At 46.1% G+C, this 22,565-nt stretch overlaps 2 protein-coding genes across 8 annotated transcripts in view; one reads left to right on the top strand and one right to left on the bottom strand.

Annotated features, from left to right (window-relative positions):
* KATNB1 (katanin regulatory subunit B1) lies at window positions 1-22,098 on the top strand. 7 transcript variants are annotated; one of them, XM_088672120.1, is made up of 20 exons: window positions 1-626; window positions 2,501-2,780; window positions 3,109-3,239; window positions 6,598-6,715; window positions 7,264-7,364; window positions 7,767-7,808; window positions 8,851-8,934; window positions 9,088-9,203; window positions 10,755-10,826; window positions 11,092-11,242; window positions 11,573-11,760; window positions 12,542-12,672; window positions 13,474-13,524; window positions 14,309-14,385; window positions 15,386-15,505; window positions 17,292-17,441; window positions 18,541-18,617; window positions 19,126-19,200; window positions 20,217-20,333; window positions 21,364-22,098. In XM_088672120.1, exons 2-20 carry the CDS (start codon window positions 2,741-2,743, stop codon window positions 21,494-21,496), a joined length of 1,974 nt encoding a protein of 657 aa, XP_088528246.1. In that variant the 5' UTR covers window positions 1-626; window positions 2,501-2,740; the 3' UTR covers window positions 21,497-22,098. The 7 variants fall into 7 exon arrangements, with proteins under 7 accessions (XP_088528246.1, XP_034974563.1, XP_088528244.1 ...); XM_035118672.3 differs by having other exon boundaries at window positions 15,383-15,505; XM_088672118.1 differs by lacking the exon at window positions 1-626 and adding an exon at window positions 645-736 and having other exon boundaries at window positions 15,383-15,505.
* The window catches only part of KIFC3 (kinesin family member C3), a 49,322-nt gene continuing 43,107 nt past the window's right edge, over window positions 16,351-22,565 (bottom strand). Inside the window, exon 21 of the transcript XR_015950559.1 lies at window positions 16,351-19,180. The gene's annotated coding sequence lies outside the window, so the exon portion shown is untranslated. The remainder of the gene's footprint in view (window positions 19,181-22,565) is intronic.

The following is a 22,565-nucleotide window of genomic DNA, read 5'->3' as shown; positions in this document are numbered from 1 at the left end:
TCCTGCACACGAACGTAGATGATTAAAGTAGAGTAGTCAATATCACGTTGTGACGAAAAAGCTTCCGAGTTCTTAAAATTCTGACCAGTTAAATGGGTTAGACTACAGTGAAGGAATTTATGTGTGCATATGAAAGAGAAGAGTGTGCCAATCGAGTTCTAGCGTTACGGAAGAGGAAGGAAAACTTTTCTTTCTCCACTTTCTCCGCGCTACGTATAATTTTGTGAATTTCCATCATGTCAGGCTGCAGCAAAGACCGTGCTAATTAAGGGGCCTGCTCGCCACTCTCTTCCCAAATCGGCGCTCACTCGCAGCACAGACGCGCCTTCTCCGACTAGCAAAGCCTGCAACGAAAAATCTCAAGTTAACTCGGGAGCGCGCGACTCTACATCCTTCCCTCGGTCTATACGTATCAGAGGAACTCCCTCCCTCTCCCCCGCCGTTCTTCGAAGCCTTCGTAGCAATTGGCCAGTCGGGCCGGTGGAGGCGGGCACCGAAAACAAATTACGACGGCGGGGCCTTGGTTGTGTTGGGAAGGCGGGCTTCGGGCTGATTGGCGAGCCGGAAGGCTCGAGGGGAGGACGCGATTGGTCAGGAGCACGAAAGGTGGGCGGGGGCAAATCGAGGTGAGTTGCCTGGGCTCCGGTTGTCAAGCGGCAGCCAATCAGGGTGGGGGATGGGAGCGGGTGCTGGAGGCAGATAGCGCTGAGAGCCGTTCAGACGGAGGAGCGTGCGGGTAGGAGGCAAGCAAGGCCGGCCGAGACGGGCCTCACATCAGGGTAGGCCGTGGGTAGCCGCAGCATCCCCCACCCGAAACCTCCCTGGAGCGGCGACTGGCCCGGGAAGGCCTTCGGGCTGCCACCCGGGGCCGGGTCGGCCTGTTTACTTTACCTCCCCCGAGCAGGTGCTCGCCTGTCCGGCGCTTTGTGCCTCGGGGGTCTCGGCCAGGTCTCGTGGGAGGGGAGAGGGCTGCTTCTCCTCTGGGCACCGCATGAAGTGGATGGGTGGGATCTTCCTCTCCCCGGGAAGCGTTGGTTGGCCTAAGCTAAGAGAAGGGGTTTCCTCGGGGCTGAATGGGAGTGGGAATGTTCACAAGCTCGGGTGGCTACCACGGATTCGAGTCACTTGCTCTAAGCACCGGTGCTGGGAGGTACTGACTGGGAGAGGGCTACTGCCCTCGTGCCCTGCTTTGTGGGGGTGGGGGGAGATCTGGTTTCTGGGTCTTAAATAGGCCTTTGGCCTGATCCAGTTAACGGGGCTCTTCTGAGAAGCTGCTGAGATCACCTCTCCTACGTCACCCATAAAAACTCCATCCTGCCTAACACCTGTAGGGATGCAGCACACATGTATTTATTGGTTTCGTGAAATTTATGTGCTGCTTGATTATAAAAGCAAAAGCTCAAAGTGTTCTACAAAAAGAATAAAGCTTGCAATTATTAGTCAACAGAGGTAAAAAAACAACTATTTTAAAACATCGAAAAGTACTTAAGTTTGACAATAAGCAGAAAAAATTATTAAAATGCGTGTCAGCATCTTACGTGGGAAGGCTTGTTTAAACTGACATGTTATTAGCAGGTGCCAAAAACAGTACTGTGAAGGCAACTGCCTGATGTCAAAGTGTGGGCCCTACCACACTAAAATATTGATTTCTTACCAATGTGGAATAAGTATTCTATGCCACCTGTAACAGAGCCAGTTCACCAGTTCTGTACAATGGGGTCTTAATCCTCAATCTAGAAATTACATGTGTGGGTGAAAATATGACAGTAAATTGAGGAGTGGAGCATGCAGACAAGAATTAACTCCCTCCTGGAGGCAGGCTGTGAACAAAGTGTATTTTTGAAGGCCACCTGTCAGTTTTAGGAATCCTGCTTTCAGGATCTGCACTACTCCCAATAGTTATGCTAGTTGTATCCCAAAGCTTCTGGATAACACCAACTTGTCAAAGTCTGCTCTATTGCTCATTGGTGTAATGACAAAAGTACCTTTTATTGTTATTGGAAGATACACAGAAAAGTAGGAGTTCCTGATCACTTACATTCCATGTTTAAAAACAGAATTGGGTTGTAGCCAGCCAAGTACTACTTGGAGTATATCCAGTACAATTAATGTACCTAACTTAGTCATGTTCATCAATTTCAATGAGTATACTCTGAGGAGGACTAATACTGTATGCAGCCCAATTCTGGAAATACAGTCTTACCTTGGAAGTCAAACTTCTTGTGAGTCAAACGTTTTGGCTCCCAAATGCCGCAAACCCGGACATGAGGTTTGCATCCGACGTGGGTTCCGCGGGTTCTGATTGGCTGCAGGAGCTTCTTGGTTTCCGAACGTTTTGGAAGTCGAACAGATTCCGTTCAACTTCCAAGGTACAACTGTACCTGTTCTAAGTTATTGTTATAAAAATGATAAATGAAGAAACCTGCTAAGCTCTATTTTAATGTAGTTTGTTTTGCTGCTGTGTTAGCTGAACTGGCTTAAGCAAACACTTTCTTCCTAGGTAATTTTAACGACTGCTTCCTGGAATTTTGCTTGCATTCTGGAAGAAATAGGCTATTGAATAAGCCTAGGAGACATCTTTATATTTTAAAAATAAAAGTGTCATCGCCTTGACTGCTGCAGGACAGTTTAGAAGCTTGAACCTTGTATCTGGGGGGTTGAGCCCCACACATGCTGATGAAAACAGAGCTTTGGGAGAGAAAAGAAGACTGCTTTCTGTAGCCGTGTGAGAATCACTGCAATGGCAGCTGCAGTTGCCACCAAGACCGCTTGGAAGCTGCGTAAGTGAAGTCCACTCTTCTGCGTTTATAAATGGGATGTGGTCAGTGCCTGCAATTTTGTCTTCCACTCCTGCTTGACAGCTTGGGTTTCAGTGTTCCGCTGATCACTAGCATCAGACTTGGAGTCAGGTACCTGGTCTAGCTGCTTAGCTGATGACTTGGTGTCTTGTGGAATTATATTTAAAAAATCCATACATACCAGATATGTTTACCTGTTCACGTATAACTCATCAGTAAGTTTAAATGTATTGATTTTTGTGTGGGGCTGTAATGGGGGAGATGTGGTGATAAAATGGGCTCATGTCTGTGTTTGCTTTTTTTTGTATAGAGGAAATCACTGCTCACAGCAGCAATGTTTCTTCACTTGTGTTGGGCAAAAGCTCAGGTCGGCTCCTTGCAACTGGTGGAGATGATTGTCGAGTTAATATCTGGTCAATTAACAAGCCGAACTGCATTATGGTAAGGATTGGCTAATTTCTCTTTGCTTGTGGGCAATGTGAGTCAGGGAGCAACTTCTGGCATTAGCTTTAGCCACCCTCCTTTCTCTATACAGGATCAAACATGAGAAGGGAGGTTTATTTTCATCTGTGCTTTCAGTAATTTGGCTAAATACACCCAAGTGAGCCAAAGTACAGTGCAGTTAAGGCCAAAGTGCTGAGGGAAGAATGAGCTGTGTTGACTCTGGCGCCCCGCGGATTGTTCCTTGCAGCAGGCACTGCGATATACCACCAGGTAAAGGCGCCATCACACTCTGGCCCTCAAAACAGTCCTGGGTGATGTATCAATACATCGTCCAGGCCTAAAGATGACATTCTGATCTCTTCAAAAACCAGGAAGTACAGTGGTACCTTGGGTTAAGAACTTTTCATTCTGGAGGTCCGTTCTTAACCTGAAACTGTTCTTAACCTAAAACTGTTCTTAACCTGAGGTGGCACTTTAGGTAATAGGACCTCCTGCTGCAGCCGCCGCACGATTTCTGTTCTCATCCTGAAGCAAAGTTCTTAACCCAAGGTACTATTTCTGGGTCAGTGGAGTCTGTAACCTGAAGTGTCTGTAACCCGAGGTACCACTGTACACTGTACATGATCTGACATTAGCAGGGTTTCAGTCAAGTGTCCTTCCTTTGTTTTTCATGCAGATCCGGAGATATTTGCTCCACCACCACCTTGCCCCCTGTATTTTGACCTATGAGGAGCTAAGTTGAGCTATTGAGACTTGTATGAGTGGCTGCCTTGGGAGCTATGGCTGTAGATTCCAGTATGTCTGTAATCATTTGACTTGGAAGGGCCAAAAAGCTGCAGTGGTATTCCTTTCCACAGCAATGGCCAGTTTGAAATAGTTTTTCTTTTGAATGATTTTTCTTCCTATCCAACCCCTGCACTTTTTCAAAAGGGCATTTCTCTCCTCTTCCACCCCCCACCCTCGTTTTTTGTACAGTAACTTACTAGTGCTACAGAATTGAACCTAGTGTGGGCATTTCGACTGTTGCAGTACAGAGCATGATGTTCTTTGTACTACTGCATAGTTTGTGGGAAGTTTGTGATGCAGCTTCATTTCATGCTAGCTGATGGAGCTGCAATTCATTAAACACATATCTAGGAGTAAGTTGCTGAACTCAGTGGAATTTACTTTTGTGTTGGTAGACGTCTAGCCATAAACCTGCATTTCTGGGTGATGTGCTTAGTGCACCTTTAAGGAGCACTTAATGTGGTGGCCAAGCTCTATATGGCTCTTGGCCTTTGCTTCAACCCTCCTGCAATGGGGCATGGGGATTCCCACTGTTGCAACTAAGCTCTGTGGGGGAAGTACTTCTGAGTGTATATTCTGCTGGATTTTATTAGTCAATTAATGACCAGTTTCTGTAACATGAAGAAGTCTTCACTGGGTGTACAGAGGAAGTCCAGTTTGGCACCAGGTGACGTGTGTGAGAAAGAGACACTTGAAGGAGGGCCTCTGATGAACATAGGGAGGAATCAAATTTCTGCTCTTGGTGGAGTATGTCCGTAGCAAAAGGAGGAACAAGGAAACAGTGGGGTCACTTAGAGGAGAAGATGGTGAAATGCGAACAGGGGATAGAGAAAGGGCAGAACTCCTCAACGCCTTCTTTGCCTCAGTCTTCTCCAAAAAAGAAAACAATGCCCGACCTGAAGAATATGGAGCCGATCATTCAGCAGGGGAAACACAGCCCAGAATAAGTAAGGAGGTAGTACAAGAATACTTGGCTAGTTTAGATGTATTCAAGTCTCCAGGGCCAGATGAACTACATCCAAGAGTATTAAAAGAACTGGCAGATGTGATTTCAGAACCACTGGCAATAATCTTTGAAAATTCCTGGAGAACAGGCGAAGTTCCAGCAGACTGGAGGAGGGCAAATGTTGTCCCTATTTTCAAAAAGGGGGAAAGAGAGGACCCAAACAATTACCGCCCAGTCAGCCTGACATCAATACCAGGAAAGATTCTAGAGCAGATCATTAAGCAAACGGTCTGTGAGCACCTAGAAAGAAACGCTGTGATCACTAAAAGTCAGCATGGGTTTCTGAAAAATAAGTCATGTCAGACTTATTTTTTTTACAAATCCATTCAGTGGATTTGTAACTGGCTGACATGACCGAACCCAAAGGGTGCTCATCAATGGCTCCTTCTCATCCTGGAGAGTAGTGACTAGTGGGGTGCCACAGGGTTCTGTCTTGGGCCCAGTCTTATTCAACATTTTTATCAATGGATCCATTTTTATCAATGGATGATGGGCTTGAGGTCATCCTGAGCAAGTTTGCAGATGACACCAAATTAGGAGGGGTGGCTAATACCCCAGAGGACAGGATCACACTTCAAAATGACCTTAACAGGTTAGACAACTGGGCCCAAAGCAAACAAGATGAATTTTAACAAGGAGAAATGTAAAGTACTACACTTGGGCAAAAAGAAAGAAAGGCACAAATACAGGATGGGTGACACCTGGCTTGAGAGCAGTACATGTGAAAAGGATCTAGGAGTCTTGGTAGACCACAACTTGACATGAGTCAGCAGTGTGATGCAGCAGCTAAAAAAGCCAATGCAATTCTGGGCTGCATCAATAGGAGTATAGCATCTAGACCAAGGGAAGTAATAGTACCACTGTATTCTGCTCTGGTCAGACCTCACCTGGAGTACTGTGTCCAGTTCTGGGCACCACAGTTAAAGAAGGATACTGACAAGCTGGAACGTGTCCAGAAGAGGGCAACCAAAATGGTCAAAGGCCTGGAAACGATACCTTATGAGGAACGGCTTAGGGAGCTGGGATGTTTAGCCTGGAGAAGAGAAGGTTAAGGGATGATATGATAGCCATGTTCAAATATATAAAAGGATGTCTTATAGAGGAGGGAGAAAGGTTGTTTTCTGTTGCTCCAGAGAAGCGGACACGGAGCAATGGATTCAAACTACAAGAAATAAAATTCCACCTAAACATTAGGAAGAACTTCCTGACAGTAAGAGCTGTTCGGCAGTGGAATTTGCTACCAAGGAGTGTGGTGGAGTCTCCTTCTTTGGAGGTCTTTAAGCAGAGGCTTGACAGGCATATGTCAAGAATGCTTTGATGGTGTTTCCTGCTCGGCAAGGGGTTGGACTGGATGGCCCTTGTGGTCTCTTCCAACTCTATGATTCTATGAGTACTGAAGCTTGTGTCTGTCCGTGGCTTTGAACATGGCTTTCACCTACAGTAATCATTTCGCTACTTGTGGTGTGATGATTGTAAACATTTTAGCTGTCCTTGTTGTTGCATGTCTTCCTGTGGAGTGGGCCACCTTCAGATGATTCACTGCTTCTTTTTCATTTCGCCCAGAGTCTAACGGGTCACACCACACCCGTGGAGAGTGTGAAGATTAATACGAATGAAGAGCTGATTGTTGCGGGGTCCCAGTCAGGCTCCATTCGGATCTGGGATCTGGAAGCTGCCAAAAGTAGGTTCAGAGCCAATTTTTCAGGTTGCCCAGCAGCCCCTTACTTTGCGAAGAACAGAGAGAGAGAAAGAGAGCTCAAGCACACAAGGAAGGACAATGTGCTCAACTTTGAAAACTACAGGGGCACATCTTCCTTCAATGGTGTTGGTACTGTTCAGGTGCCAGTCCCATGAATAAGAAGAGCTGATTTGTTGGCGCTCAGATCTTTATAATTTCCCCCAATAATATTTATCCATTTGTGTTATGTTTACGGTGCTTAACCTCAGCAGTCAACAATCTTTCCTCCATTACTTTAATAGAAAAGCAGGTTTAATTTGATGTGTTTGGTAGATGCTTGTGATTTCTATTTTAAGAGACTGTACAGGGAAACGTTAAAACACTTGTATGAAATTCTGATTTCATTCTAAACCAGATTATTTTTTTTAAAAAAAGAATTTTACTGAACCGTTGAAATAGCAAGTCTGATTTGAACTGAAAAACTGTATCAATCCGGCATCTTCTTAGATCATGCTTGCATCTCAATTCCCCTCCCTCCCTTTCCCATCCAGTTCTCCGTACATTAATGGGCCACAAAGCAAATATCTGCAGCCTAGACTTCCATCCTTTTGGAGGCTTTGTAGCTTCAGGATCCATGGACACCAACATTAAGGTAAGACTTTTGAGTCTCCCTCACTCCCTGCATGTGTATTTCAGAACAGCAGGATCCCCAAAGGACTGGATATCAGTGGATGTAAGGAGGTGTTTTGTATTTAGTCAGAGTAGCTGTTCATGCAGCCCAGCAATATTCTCATGGACCAGAAGCCGTTTTCCAGTGGTGTAGGCAGAGCTCTTCCCAGCCCTTTAACTAAGAACTGATAGTGCACCCAAGGCCTCATTTGTGTTTATTCTGCACTTCAGCTGACATCCTGTTTTTGAAATTCAAATAGTTGCATACTTTTAGAACATGTCCCTCAACCCCAGGACTTTTTTAATTGGAGACCGGTGCTTTGGACGATCTTCAAGACACTTCCAAGTTGCCATTGTAAAGCTTTTGTCCATTTCCTTCATGCAGCTTTGGGACGTGAGAAGAAAGGGCTGCGTCTTCAGGTACAAGGTAAGAAGGAAAGCATATTATGTTGTCCGCAGGACACCCCTCAAATCTCCTTCTGCTTTTAGCAGTTCTTCCATGTCCAGTTGCTACAGTGTTTCAGTTTGGAGAGCTCATTGAGGCAATCCCATCCACAGGTTCTGGGCAGTTTACAAAATTCCCAGCATCTATTACATAAACAGGGTCTACATTTTTTCGCTGGATAATCCAGTTACTTTGCCTGCCAGCCCTCAGGCCCCACCCAGCCAAAGGAAGGGCCAGTGGGGAGAGGGGTCCATTGGGTACTGCTTCTTGAAGGTGTCCAGAGTGTCTTGATGCCATTAATCTTGCAAGTTAATACATTCTCATCTCTTTTGTACTTTGGTACTGACCTTCACATCCACCTTGCATTATTTTTAAAATAGGGTGCTCCATTTAGAAAGCATGCACTCGCTCACTGAACTATAGCACCCCCTGCACCTCTTCCCAAAGTACAACCTCTCCTCCTTCTGTCTTTCTAGCTCCCTCTGACTCGTTTCCAGGGAAACCCCTTTTCTGTGCTCAACTCCTATCCTCCGAAGTTCATGATTTCCTTTCACTGTTGATGGAGCCCTCAGCTGGTCTCTGACATGCCAGCTGCCCCTCACAGCAATTGAGAAAGGCTCTCCTCCCTCCTAAAGGAGCCCAAGTACTTGGGAACTCATTAAGCTCTTCCCTATCCAATCTCATTTTCCTTCCTTACTAGAAAGTGATATTTACAGTGTTTGAAGCTGTATCTTGGGCAAAGTGGCTATGCCTAAATGTAGCTTTCACCAACCTGGTGCCCTTCAGATGTTTTGCATGCTGGCTGGGGCTGATGGGAGTTGCAGTCCAACACATCTGGAGGGCACCAGGTTGGCAAAGGCAGTCAAAGGGATTGTATTTTCTCTCTTGCTATATAATAATTTCATAACATGACAGCTGTTGTGAGACATGCTCAGCCTTCATGTTTCCTGTGTGTGACCCATTATTTTAACCTGGGAGTGCCAAGCTCTGCTAGGAATGAACTGGGTCTGTTTTGCCTTTACAGGGCCATACTCAAGCAGTCCGCTGTCTCCGATTCAGCCCTGATGGCAAATGGCTGGCGTCGTCTGCAGATGATCACACAGTGAAGGTACTGGCCTGATTTTGCCAGACCCCTTTGGCATTCACCTTCCTTCTTGTGGCAGTTTTGACTGCTTGCCACACCAAGAGGTGCTCTTTTGTGCCAAACAATCAGGAATGGGGTTGGGCAACATCAAGGCTTTAAGGTTCTTTCTCTATCTAGTTGTGGGACCTGGCTGCTGGGAAGATCATGTTCGAGTTCACAGGACACACAGGGCCTGTCAACGTTGTAGAATTCCATCCCAATGAATACCTGTTGGCCTCTGGTAGCTCTGACAGGTAAAACCTTACTGGGAAATAAGCGGGGGACAATAGCATGTGATGTGGCTCATCTGCAACTTGCAATTGTTTGCTGCAGATACTTATATTTTCATTTGTGGTATTGGAATAGTTGTTGGTGATGATTGAAACAGCTTACCTTTGGAATTTCTTGTCTAGGGAGGCCCTTCTGGCCTCTTCATTATCCTCTTCTGGAACCTAGAACAAGATCATAAGATTGCCCATGCTTTGCCCAAAATTCAGTCTTTCATGTTGTTTGAATTATGACAAAGTTTTTGGTAGATAAATATAAAAGAAATAAAAAATATTGTCCAGTAGCACCTTAGAGACCAGCTAAGTTGGTTCTTGGTCTGATCTTTCGTGTGACTGCACACTTCTATATATATACGCACATACATACACATACACACTGCGTCAGACCAACACAGCTACCTACCTGAATCTTTTGGTAGATGTCATCATGCTAGATTTTGGTGTTTGGTATATGCTGATGGCTCTGAATCTTCTTTCTCTTCTTCCTTGAACCTTGGTGAGACTAAAGAGCAGGCATCCCCAAACTTCAGTCCTCCAGATGTTTTGGACTACAATCCCCATCTTCCCCAGCCACTAGTCCTGTTAGCTAGGGATCATGGGAGTTGTAGGCCAAAACATCTGGAGGGCCCCAGTTTGGGGATGCCTGCTATAGAGTCTCTGAAATGATGCTGGATAAATGGGCTGGATGAACTGAAGCAGGTTCAGATGGAGGTGTAGATGAACAGTGGGCCTGTTGAGTTGAGAGTAGATGTAAAATCTGTCTGAATGGCCTTGCTGCCCCTTCTGAAGGAACAGGTTTGCTGCTCAGGGGTGATATTTGACCCAACACTACTGCCGCAGCTGTGCCTTTTCCCAGCTGCACCAGATATATTTGCTGCACCATCTTGCGTAAGATAAAAAAATTGGTCTCTATCATCACAGGAAAGTGTTTTACATAGCTCAGAAACTATTTGGTTTAGAACACAGCAGCTGGGAGTGACCTTAGAGAGTGGTTGTTACAGAGCTGCCCTGGTTACCAGTTGGTTTCTGGGCACTTCAGAGTGCTGTGTTTTCCTTTTAAATCCCAAAGTGCCCTAGCCTCTGGACACCTTTGCTCTTAGGTCCTGCCATGTGATTTTAAGAACATCTGAGAAGTTTCTGATGAGGTTGCCATCATTATCACAGATCTATTGGCTGGTTGTGGCTAGAGCAACCTTGTGTGTTAGCCCAGTTAAAGCTACTAGCCAGCAAATTTTTCCTAGCATGCTGGGGGCTGTCAAAAGAGGAACAGAGAGTTCTGTCCTCTTCCCCCAAGCTACAGACATGGGGGCTTCCCTCCTCTGGCAGCCCACTTGGTTTCTCTGCTGGGCACAGAGGAGAGTAACTGAGTGCTCTGTTTGTTGCCTGGAATCCCAGACACCGACCTGCACCTGTTTGTTTCTTGTGCTCCATCCTTATTTTTATTGCTTGCTTTGGCCTAGGAGAGTGGCTGCAGATGCTCTCGATCACATAGGTGTTTTTTCACCCCCTGTCTTGCAGAACAGTCAGGTTCTGGGACTTGGAGAAGTTCCAGGTGGTGAGCTGCATTGAAGAGGAGGCCACTCCTGTCAGGTACCTGGGACTTGGGCAGTGGTTTGTGTCAAGAGGCATGAGGGCATGTTCTTGCTTTGTGTGACTTTGCTATGGGGATCCCAGACTCTTAATGCTCTTGCAGTTCCAAGCTCTGGTTTGGCCAAGCGGCTGAAGCAAGGAATGCATGCAGTTAAAGGCTAGCAGAGATTGCGACCATCTACTGACTTAGAATATCAATGACACACCTTGTTTTGCACCAGTGTCTGGATGACCTGCACATTCACTTTCCCCCTCTCCCCTTCAGGTGTGTGATGTTTAACCCTGATGGCTGCTGCTTGTATGCTGGCTGCCACGATACCCTGAGAGTGTATGGCTGGGAGCCTGAGCGCTGTTTTGATGTGGTCTTGGTGAATTGGGGCAAGGTGGCTGATTTGTCTATCTGTAACAATCAACTGGTGAGTGACTGAAGGGGCAGGAAGGGACTTGTGTTTCCTGCTCTGCTAATGGGTGCAACAAGTGGACATGCCACAAGTTGTGCTTCTGACACTAGCAGTAGCATGGCAGGGCCATTCCTAGTGCACACTTGGCCCCTGACTCTTGCAAATGGACCCCCGAGTCTCCTCCTCCTCTTCCTCTCTTCTGGTAGTTTTCATTTTGAGTTTACTTCCCGTTCCCCTCACATGGTTGCCAAGGTGGGTTCTTGTTGACTTCCCAGAGCACTTTGGCTGAAAACGTGATGTAAAGTTGACTTGCACAGAACATGACTTCTTTTCTGTTCTTCACAGATTGGTGTTTCTTTCACACAAAGCACAGTCTCTTCCTTTGTGGTGGACCTCAGCCGAGTCACAAAATGTGGGCCTGGCACCCGTGGACTGATTCGGGATGACAAGCCTCTCACTCAGCCCTTGCCTGCGGGCTCTTCCCTTCGACGCATCTATGACAGGCCAACGACAACATGCAGCAAACCCCAAAGGCAAGGAAGGAAGACTTCTCTTAGAGGGCATGAGGTGGCAGCCCCTGTATGCCAAAGGATTTAGAGATGGAAACTGAAAGCAAAGGGATGTTCTTAATGGTTTCTGTGTGGTCCCCTCCATAGGTTCTGGGGGATTTTTCTGAGAAAAACTTGTTTGCCTATTTTTTGTGTGCATGGCTTTAGAAGAGGATTAGCCAAATTCATGGAAGATAAAGCCATCAATGGCTACTAGCCACAGTGGCAATGTTGTTGGCGGCAGAATGCCTCTGAATACCTGTTGCTGGGAATCCTAAGAGGGGAGAGGGCTGCTCTTGCTCTCGGGTCCTGCTTGTTGGCCGGGTCCAGTTGGCCATTCAGGGGGAATTAGGATGCTGGGCTTCAGATATAGCTGAAGGAGCATCTCCACCTCCATCGTTCAGCCTGGACACTGAGGTCCTCCTCCAAGGGTCTTCTGGCAGTTCCCTCACCAGGCAGAGGGCCTTCTCGGTAGTGGCACCCACTGTGTGGAATGCCCTCCCATCAGATGTCAAGGAGATAAAGAACTACACAACTTTTAGAAGACACCTGAATGAAAGCAGATTTGTATTGGCTAGTTTTTAATGTTTGACATTTTTGTATGTAGTGGAAGCCTCCTAGAGTGGCTGGGGAAACCCAGCCAGATGGGTGGGGTATTATTATTATTATTATTATTATTATTATTATTATTATTATTATTTTATTTATTAGCTCCCATTGGCTTCAGGGCTTTTCTGGTATTCTTATTTCTCTGGTTTAATGACAGAATGAAACACAACTCAGAGAGCGAGAGGCGCAGTCCAAGCAGTGAGGACGACAGGGAAGATAAGGAATCCACAGCGGAGATCCAGAACCCAGAAGACTACAATGAGATCTTCCAGCCAAAGAATCCCATAAGTGAGTGCTGCTGACGTGATTTGTGTGATGCCACAAAGCAAACCAAGGTGTCTTGTGCTGTTTTCCCCATTTTGTAATATTAGATCTTTGTGTGGCAGTTGTTAACAAGCATGTGAGTCTCCCACAGTTCTTTTAATTTACTGTTGCCTCCAAAGACTTTCAAGAGGCCATCTTAGCTTCACAACATGCTACTGAATACCGTATTGTGTGCTGACATGGTCAGTCATTTAGAAGTAGAGTACTAGCATCTAAGTTTGCAACATGTGTTTGTTAAAATATTTGCACGCCATCCTTTGTACAAATACATCTGAAGGCAGTCCACAGTGAAAATTTACATCTGAATATATAACTCACACTGCCCCTCCCCCCACCAGCCAATAAAGCCCACACTAAAACACTGTGACTTGGAGCCAGGCTTAACTAGCTGAACATAAGTCACATTGAAGTCATTATTAACTTGCCCCATTGATTTCAGTGGAACCTAAATTCAACTAGCTTGGTCTGAATCCCACCCAATATTCCCAGGATGCATCTTTAGCACATGGAATGGTTGTTCCTGTCTCTTGAAAAGAAATGTGGGAAGGAGTGAAGAGGCATAACTGCACCCACTTCTTCCTCAGACGGATAAATATTTATTAATCCCTTTACCTGTAACGCAGAAGTGTTAGTGCCATAGTGGAAACAAGCTGTAGACTCATGAAGGTGACACCACAGGATCCTCTAATTTCTTATGTAACTTAAATGGAGTGCAAGATTGGGCCCTTTATTTATTTATTTATTTATTTATTTATTTATTTTCAGCTCGAACTCCACCCAACAAGAGCGAACCTTTTCCTGCACCTCCAGAGGATGGTGAGCTGGAATTTATTTTTCATGTACAATGGTACCTTGGGTTAAGAACTTAATTCGTTCTGGAGGTCCGTTATTAACCCAAAACTGTTCTTATCCTGAGGTACCACTTTAGCTAATGGGGCCTGCCGCTGTGCCGCCGCCGCACGATTTCTGTTCTTAACCTGAAGCAAAGTTCTTAACCTGTGGTACTATTTTTGGGTTAGTGGAGTCTGTAACCTGAAGCGCCTGTAACCTGAGGTACCACTGTATTGAGAAAGAACCAGAGAAGATCTCCATACAATCATACTTCGGTTTAAGTCCACTGTGGTTTGAGTACTCTTGGTTTGAGTACTCCGCGGACCCGGAAGTGTTTACCTCTGGGTTCCGCGGCGCGTGGGTGCGCAGACGTGATCTATGCAGCACGCACATGCGCAGAAGCGATGTATCGGCGCGTCGCACACGCGCAGAAGAGGCGCTCCCCGCAACCAATTATGTACTTAAACTGAGGTACCACTGTACATCTACTGTATTTATTGCTGGCTTCACATGGACATTTACAATGTCTACATTGCTGGGGGTAGTTATGAGTTATATTTTTCTCAAGTTTGGATTCTTCAGGTTTGCCTCCAAAGGGCAGTGTGTCGGCCCTTGGTGCAAAACAGCCATGGACTGTCTTGGGTGGGAGTGGCAGGAGCCTTTGAGCCCAGGGCCATAGAGCCCAGGGTCTTGCAGGGCAGAGCTCTCGCCTGCTGCCACTATTTATGCAGTCTTTATAGTAAGAAAACATAGTTTTTCTTCCCTCTAGAGCCCATGGTTGCCAAAGAAGCCTCAAGGCTCAGTCAAGTGGCAGATATTCCGACTCCGTTGCCAAGCCAAGAGAATGTAAGTGCCTTGCATCCATTGGTGCACCCTCTCCTCTTCCTGCCTCCCTCCACCCTGGCTCCAGTAATGATGGTGCCTCTATCCCAGGATTTCCCAAACTTGGGTCTCCAGCTGTTTTGGGATTACAACTCCCATTGTCCCTAGCCTGCAGGACCAATGGTCAGGGATGATGAAAAATGTAGTCCAAAAACAGCTGGAAGCCCACGTTTGGGAAACCCTGTTCTAGAAGCATGAAAAAGAGGCAGTGGCCTGTCACTCTGTGTTCTAAGCAAGGCAGTCCAGACCAGCCATTGCCAACCTCCAGGTGCATTGGACTACTACTCCCATTATTTGTAAAGCAGTTGTAGTCCAACACATCTGGAGGGCTCCAGATTGGGAAAGGCTGGGCTCAGTGGGGGATTTTTTATTATTATTCTCATTTGTTTTATATAAAAATATTACAAACCACTCAATTGCCCAAACCTCTAAGTGGTTTTGAAAGGCTTTCCCCTGCAGATCTTTGTTCTGGTGGTTGGAATTCCCTGCAAGCTTCTTTCTTACAGCCAAATGTGGAGGGGGGGCAAGATGAGACCCAGGGATTCCCTGAGCAGATCCTTATCTTGCCCCTGATCCTTAACTTCATTTGAAGTGCTCCAGGTGCCTTGGAGCTGGCCACTCAGAAGTTGCCAATAGCCTCTAGTGCAGGCATCCCCAAACCCGGCCCTCCAGATGTTTTGGGACTAAAACTCCCATCATCCCTAGCTAACAGGACCAGTGGTCAGGGATGATGGGAATTGTAGTCCCAAAACATCTGGAGGGCCGAGTTTGGGGATGCCTGCTCTAGTGGCTCTGCTTAGAAAACGAAGGAAGAATGCATCAAGTCCTTTGTTAACATGCCATAGAGGATCAGTGGTGGTGCTCAGTACGTGGTGCTCAGTATAGCCAGGTGGTTGCAAATATGGTATCGAAGCTTACAGCCCAGGTGTGTCTGCCCTGACTCCATCTCCACTTCCCACAGCAGCCTGACCCAATTCAGAGGTCGCCAATAGCATCCTCGACCCCCAAGACCAAGGTTGAGCCATCTGTGATCCCTGCAGCCAGGAATGAGCCTATCGGGCTGAAGGCCTCTGACTTTTTGCCAGTAAGTTTCTTCTGTAGAAGAGGGATTGGGAACGACAAGTGGCTGTCACCTGGGCAGGGAGGAAAGTCTAGTGATTTGCCTGTCCTGCTCACCCTGCTCTTTGGCTGCTTCAGAAATAGTGTGTATTTTTGGCTTTTAAAAGAAACAACAAGCCTCACAGTCTCTGAAGGAAGCTGTACATTACTGAAGAAAGACCTAGGCTAGATCTAGGCACATCAAAGGAGCGATTCAGTTAAACGCGTTGTAAACTTCATACAGTACAAGGAAATCTCATTGGTGAAAGACGGGACTCCACAGTGCCATCTGGTGTTACAGTATTATAATGCATATAAAGCGCTTTATCTTTATGAATATAGCTGAGTCCCTAGTCTTAGGGAGATGCAAGAATGGTGGAAATTGGAGGGCTCTGCAAAGGAGAGGAAAGAGACACTGTCAGGATACTTCTGGACAAGCTCCACAGAGCAGTGATTTGTGTAAAGAATACATGACACACAGGTCCAGTGTTTCTTTGTGACCTTTGCAGAGGCAGACTTTTGAATCCGTTGAATAGCTTCAGGAAAAAGAAATTTAGTCCTCCTAGCTTTGTCATGCCAAGCTAAGCAGGTTGCATTCTCTTGGAGAGTAGTACCTGGGATCAGAGAATCACAAGGGTCGTCTGCCACAATAATTTGAGCTGGGAAGGGGGAGAAATTGGCACTTTGTGTTGTAAAGTGCTGCAGTCATAAAGGCCCTCAGGGAAAATGTCAAGTCTTGCTTGCTGTGAGAATCTGAAATGCGCTCCACCAGTATGCAGTTGAGGAAGCAACCTGTTTTCATAATCCAGATGCCCCCAAACATGAAAATGATTTGCTGCCTTGTTTTTAATTTATTTCACATCATTTATATACTGCTTGATTGTAATAAAATCTCAAAGTGGTTTACAAAAATAATAAAACAATCAGATTGCCATTTAAAAACCCAATTAAATCAGGTATTTAAAATATTCAAAAATTAAAATCAACAAGATAAAACCAGATTAAAACACATGATAGCTTCTACCTGCTTGGAAAGGCTTATCTAAGCAAAAATGTTTTTAGCAGGTGTCAAAAAGGGGACAGTGAAGGTGCCTGCTTTATGTCAATAGGCAGGGAGTTCCAAAGTGTGGGTGCTGCTGCACTAAAGTAGCAATTTTGTATTGTGGCCCCTGTAACAGTGCCAGTTCCACAGATCAAAGTGTTCAAAAGGTCATAGATGGGGTAAGGCAATCCCGCAGGTAAACTGGTCCACAAAAGAAGGGATAATGTGTAGATGAAAGGACATAAGAAACTTGCCTTTAGCAAGAGCATGGATGGTGCAGATCCCCTCCCTGGCTAGACACTTTAGATATTTCTCAGCTAGGGTAAAAATAATTTAATTGTATGGCTAGTGATTTGGTTGAGTAATAAATAGTATGACTGAATCAAGACAAAAAGCAGAGCAGCAAGCATTTGATGCTAAATACCAGCCAGCCATTCTGGGCAAATCAAAGGCAAATCAAAGGCAATATTGTCAAGGAGACAGTAGAAAAGGATTCACAGCCCAGCACCCCCATCTTTCCAATTGTAGTGATAGACCTAGTATGTTCCATTCTTTTAACAGTAATGTTTCTGCCTCTAGTTGTGTTAAGTAAAACTGTAATAAACTATACAAAAAGGTACTGTTAAGTAAAGTTTGTACTGTTGTAATTTGTTTATTTGTAATTTGTAATGTGTAATACATTACAAATTAGACACCAGTGCCCAGTTCCCTTTCATTTCTGTCCTTGCAGGCTGTGAACAACCAAAACCTGACGGAGATTGTGGATGAAGAGGCCATGTCCCAAATCCGGAAGGGACATGAGACCATGTGCGTGGTGCTTACCAGCCGCCACAAGAACCTGGACACCGTGAGGGCCGTGTGGAGCACTGGAGACATCAAGGCAAGTGGCCTTTTTGTTGCCTTTGTTAAGCAGCACAGCACCAGGGACTGGGCCAGGGGCTTTGGGCTTAGCAGGTCCAGATCTCAAACCACTGTCAGCTTGGATACAAAAAGCTTGAAGTTTCGTTGTTATCAGTTGACCAAGAGAGATGCAGATGATGAATGAGCATTTTTTGCTCCAGCTGGGGAGAGGGGCTGCTTTGGGAGCAGGCCCTGTGCCTTTTAAGAGGCTCCTGTTCTTCTTGCTGACCTTGGGCAGCCAACACATCCCTTTCTTCTGGCCAAAATATTTGAAATTCAGAGTGGGGGTGGGGAATCTGCAGTAGGAATACATTCCACAAGTTGGTTATTATGGTGTAATCAGCAGCACCTCACCTTCCCATGCTGGAAGGAGAGAGCCTCCACACAGTCTTGTTCTACCTGACAAGGAGGTAGCCCAGAACCATTTTAAGCAGTGGGGTGGGTGGCAGGACTATGACCTGCAAGGAGATCCCGTAACTCAAGATGTGACACAGACTCAGAATAGGCATTCACGTTCTCTCTTGATGCCATTCCTACTAGAGGAGGCTACCTGCTTACTTTCCACTCAGAAGGAGCATTTCCATGGTCACATTATCCCTGTCACTTGCATGAGCCTTGAAGTAACATAAAGAATTGTGCTAATTTTTGGTGGACCTTTAGGGGATGCTCCATCTCAAGAGGTCTGCTGGCTGCCCCCTGGGGCGCCTTGGTATGTTCTGGCAACTTCTCAGCCAGTGCTCGTCTTAGTCTGGAGATGAGCTTCGGGGTGGGAAATAGCTCTTACAGCTTCTGAGGCAGGATCTTCCCTGGGTTGAATTCTTCCTAAGAGAGCATCATCATGGCAGGTGACCCGGTTCCTATTTGCTTGACAAATTATAGCCTGCTGTGTATAAAGAGACTTTTCCCCTGTTGGAAGGGCTGAAACCTGCATGGCTGATCCCCTCTGGCAAAGGCTGTGTATAGATGTAGCTGAAAGCCTTGGAAGACGTTCTGCTTTACCGCCACTTGGCTTGCCTTCATGATGTCTATCTCTAGGAGACTCGCCCTGATCCTGATTCACCTCTCTTGCCTTTTCTCAGACATCTGTGGACTCTGCAGTGGCCATCAACGACCTCTCCGTTATGGTGGACCTTCTGAACATCGTCAACCAGAAGGCGTGAGTTCCAGTTTGCTTTCCTGCCTCAAGGGAATGCTTTCCGCCATGTGGGTCAGGATCCTCTTCCCTTCTTGGGTAACTTACAAGTGCCTCTTCACCTCTTGGAGTGGAGGTTGTGGCCAACAGTTACCCACAGGATCCCAGGCCTTATTTCTTAAAACCCCAATGTCCTGCCCCATGAAAACTTGTGTGGGACTTGGTGGTGCCATCTGATGCTTACACACAGACACAGCACCTGCTAGCCCTGTGCTGAGCTTGGAGCCATGGCATGACTCAGATCCCTCATGAGGACTCCCTGGGCCGAGAGTCACCCACTGTCTCATCCTTTGGCTCCTTTCTGCCTTGGGGTGAGCAAATGAAGCTTCTTGGTCCTGAATGAGGTCCATTTAGCCCAAGACCAGCAGCTGCTCTATGGCTAAGGTCTCTGGAGTGTTCTGCAGGTCAGAGGGGTTTGCTGTTGCAGGGCAGGGGTTGGAGTATCTCTCTGGAGCCTGCATTCTCTTTCCAGGTCTCTTTGGAAGCTGGATCTGTGCACAGTCATCTTGCCTCAGATAGAGAAACTTCTGCAAAGCAAATATGAAAGGTGAGTCTTCTGACAAATGTACGTCCTTGAGTAAGAAGAGTGCCTGATCAGTCAAGTGCTTTATTGGCTAGCTGTAGCCAGCAGCTTTTGAGAGTTTTGTCAACCTGCATTTGATGATGGTCCTGATGAAGTGGCAGTAGCTGCTGCACACCTGTGTGTGTTAATGTCTTGTGCATTTTTCTTATTCTCGGAGGGAGTGGGGTTGTGACTTGCCCAAGCAGAGAGCAGGCCTGGAGGTGGGCCAGCAGGGAAGGAGGCCAGCCAGCTTTGGGCTTATCACAACTTCACTTTGCAGGTGCTGAACAGAAGGGGACCATTGCCCACTTTGCTGTTGCCATGGTCCCAGTGCACTTCTATATTGGGCAGGGTTCCCCCTCTGCCCAATTTTGGTGTTATGTTTGAAGCATTAAATCATGAGGGAATGTCATCAGCAGAAATAAGCACTGAGAAGGGCCCATCCCAAAGCAGGCTGCCCCACCATCCAACAAGAGAAGTTTGCAGTTCAAGCAGGAGTTTCCTAAGAATGTTGAGTTTTTTCCTCCTTTGCTTTACTAACCACCAAGCTGTGGTTTTCAGGGAGTGATTCCTCTGCCCCAATATTAAAACCACTTCAAAACCTGAGTAGTTGCAGCATCTATGTGTACACTTTGTGTTGACGCTTATATACAATTATGTCACCCCCTCCAGGAGTGCATGTAAACACATAAATTCTGCCCTGTTTTTTTTAAAAGTGCTTCAGAAATCCCTGCAGCAGTGTGGCTGCATTTTGAAGAAGGAACTGGGTGAGGAGCAGTTCATGTGATTATCAATCGCTTTTAACAGCAGCCTGCTGGGCAGATGCAGGGTGCCCAGCAGAAAAGCCTTCCTGCATCCATATTTACAACAAAAGAAACTGGAAGGACAGTTGATTTTGCTGTGGCCTCTGCCCTTCCTCCCTCACCTGCTTCTCCTCTTGCATTTTAGGTTTAGTTGTGAAAACGTTTGTCCTATTCTGATTCTCCTTGTTCTCTTGTCAGTTACGTCCAGACAGGCTGCACTTCTCTGAAGTTGATCCTGCAGAGGTTTCTGCCCCTGATCACAGACATCCTTGCTGCACCGCCATCCGTGGGGGTGGACATCAGCAGAGAAGAGAGGTAGGGTGGCATCACTGTTGCTTCCATTTCTATGTTGCAAATCCTATCAGAACCTTCCCCCGTACCAATTTAGCCTCCTTGCACACCTGAATCCCACAGCTAGCTCAACCAAACTTGCCCCACAAAATCTTGAACAGTTCCAGTCTGTTGCTTTTAGGCTAGAAATATCTGGGCTCCCTCCCACACAACTGCCTCTATCTACTGGGTGGGGGCAGAAGGGAAAAATCTCATTTGGCTTCTGCCAGTAAAGCCTGTATGCGTTGCTGCTGTGTGATCCCAAATGGCAAAAAAGACAATCACGGAAATGTATAATTAGCACAAAAACAAAACTATGCCGTGATAAATCCCTGAAACGAGATATTGATAAGGTGAATAATACTAAAACTCAACTAATTATTACTCAAAGAAACATAATAGGATTAAATTTCCCAAAAGAAACTAGGATATAGAAAAGACATGAATATCTCAAAGTAACCTCTAAATAAAGTAAACCTTGATGAGGTGCTGGCCAAGTGACTCGTTTCACTGAAAAATCTCTATCTGTTTCCTCAGAAGGAAAATGTTAAGGGGCTGAGGTTTCCTTATAATCAAAACTAAACAGGAGCTGTAAGCTCTGAAAAGAATTGAAAATTACATAGCAGTCAGGGATAAACTTCCCCAAGGTAAGACTATAGTTGTTTAAACTAAAGGTTAGCTAGCCTATGGGACAATTCAACTAATGAATATCATTGCGTTTAGAAAAGATTAAGTAAAGGGCTGTAAAAACTCTCCTAGTTGTGATGGTGTGACGCCACTGTTCAGACTGCTCGTGCCTTCTCTGTTTTCCAAGAATCTTTTTGTTTGTTTATCTACCATACTCTTTACTTTTGTTTAGCTGCTGCTGCTGCTTCAAGGGCATGTTCAGAATTTAACAGTTCAGTATTTTTCTTGTTGTGAAATGCAGAAGAGCAGGGCATCTAAATAATATTAATAAAATACTGATGGATGTTGTTCAGTCATGGTATCCCCTCCCTCCCTCTTCCATTGACAGGCTTCACAAATGCCGCCTGTGCTACAAGCAGCTGAAAAACATCAGCAACATCATCAAGAACAAATCTGGACTCAGTGGCCGCCACGGCAGTGCCTTCCGTGAGCTGCACCTCCTGATGGCTGTCCTTGAGTGATGCAGTGGTGCCCTTCATCCATCCACACATACCGCCCGAGGCTCGTCTTCCCTCCATGGCCTCTCACTCCAGCCACGTTGGGTAGTTTTGTTTGGTGTCCATCTCTCCACAGTCCTCCAGGAGGTAAGGGAGGGGGGCTGATGGGTTGGGTGCTCCATGTTCAGTGCCTTACAGGCTACATTGCAAACCAGACTGTCCTGCTGTGGCACAGCCCCCCGCCTTTCTGTGTACATAGCTGCCTTGGGCAGGGGCGGGGGGCAGCAAATGGGAATGCTGTGTTAGAATCCAACCATGGACCGCATCTCTAGACCCTGGCAACCAGCAGTGTTTGGGACCAACTTTCCAGTCTCACTGTGGTGGGGCTTGAGGCAGGAGTGGGTGGGGCTGGACCACTTGCGTGTGCAACTTAGTCTCTTGGGCTGGAGAGTTGAGCCCCCCCACTGCTGCCCCCTCTTGTTTTGTTCCATGGCGGAAAGGCTCGATACTGAGGAATGGCCTGCTCTTTCCCCTTCATCTCTTGTTAATACGCTGCAGTCTGCTATTCATAAACTGATAAGTTATGATTAATTTCATTAAAACGTTTGTAACTTTATTTTGAAAAACGGTAGTTTTGTGTCTTTCCCCTTCCATGGCTCATAATTTTGTTAAGGTTACAGATTCATATTCTAACTCCCACAAAATGAAAGTCTTAAAATGCTTTACTTTATATATTATGCCCTTTTGTTCTTTAAAATGAAAGTGACCTTTGGCCCCTAAAGTAACCTAGGAAAAAGCAGAGAGGAAGGGGGGTAGCTCCAGCTCTGTTCACCCCAGCAGCCCACAGACATACCCAGAGGTTTTTCTCCTGGTTTGTGGAGCCAAGTACAGTGGGGGTGAATGCCCTCTGGTGTTGGATGTCCGCTAATGACCAAGTTAACTCCAATTTGTAAACTAAATCCACCCCAGAGGGAAATTTCAGGCACTTGTGTCAAAAGGAAAATGTTATAGCTGTTTATGATAGCAAATGGGAGGAAACAGCTTTGTTAAAAATGATCTGAATCTGAATTAAGTTGCAGCAGATTGACTCAGA

The sequence above is a fragment of the Zootoca vivipara genome, chromosome 6 (genome assembly GCF_965207765.1).
Source record: "Zootoca vivipara chromosome 6, rZooViv2.hap1.1, whole genome shotgun sequence".
NCBI lineage: Eukaryota > Metazoa > Chordata > Lepidosauria > Squamata > Lacertidae > Zootoca > Zootoca vivipara.
The sequence above is the reverse complement of the archived record's forward strand: the minus strand, read 5'-3'. Positions and strand labels throughout refer to the sequence as shown.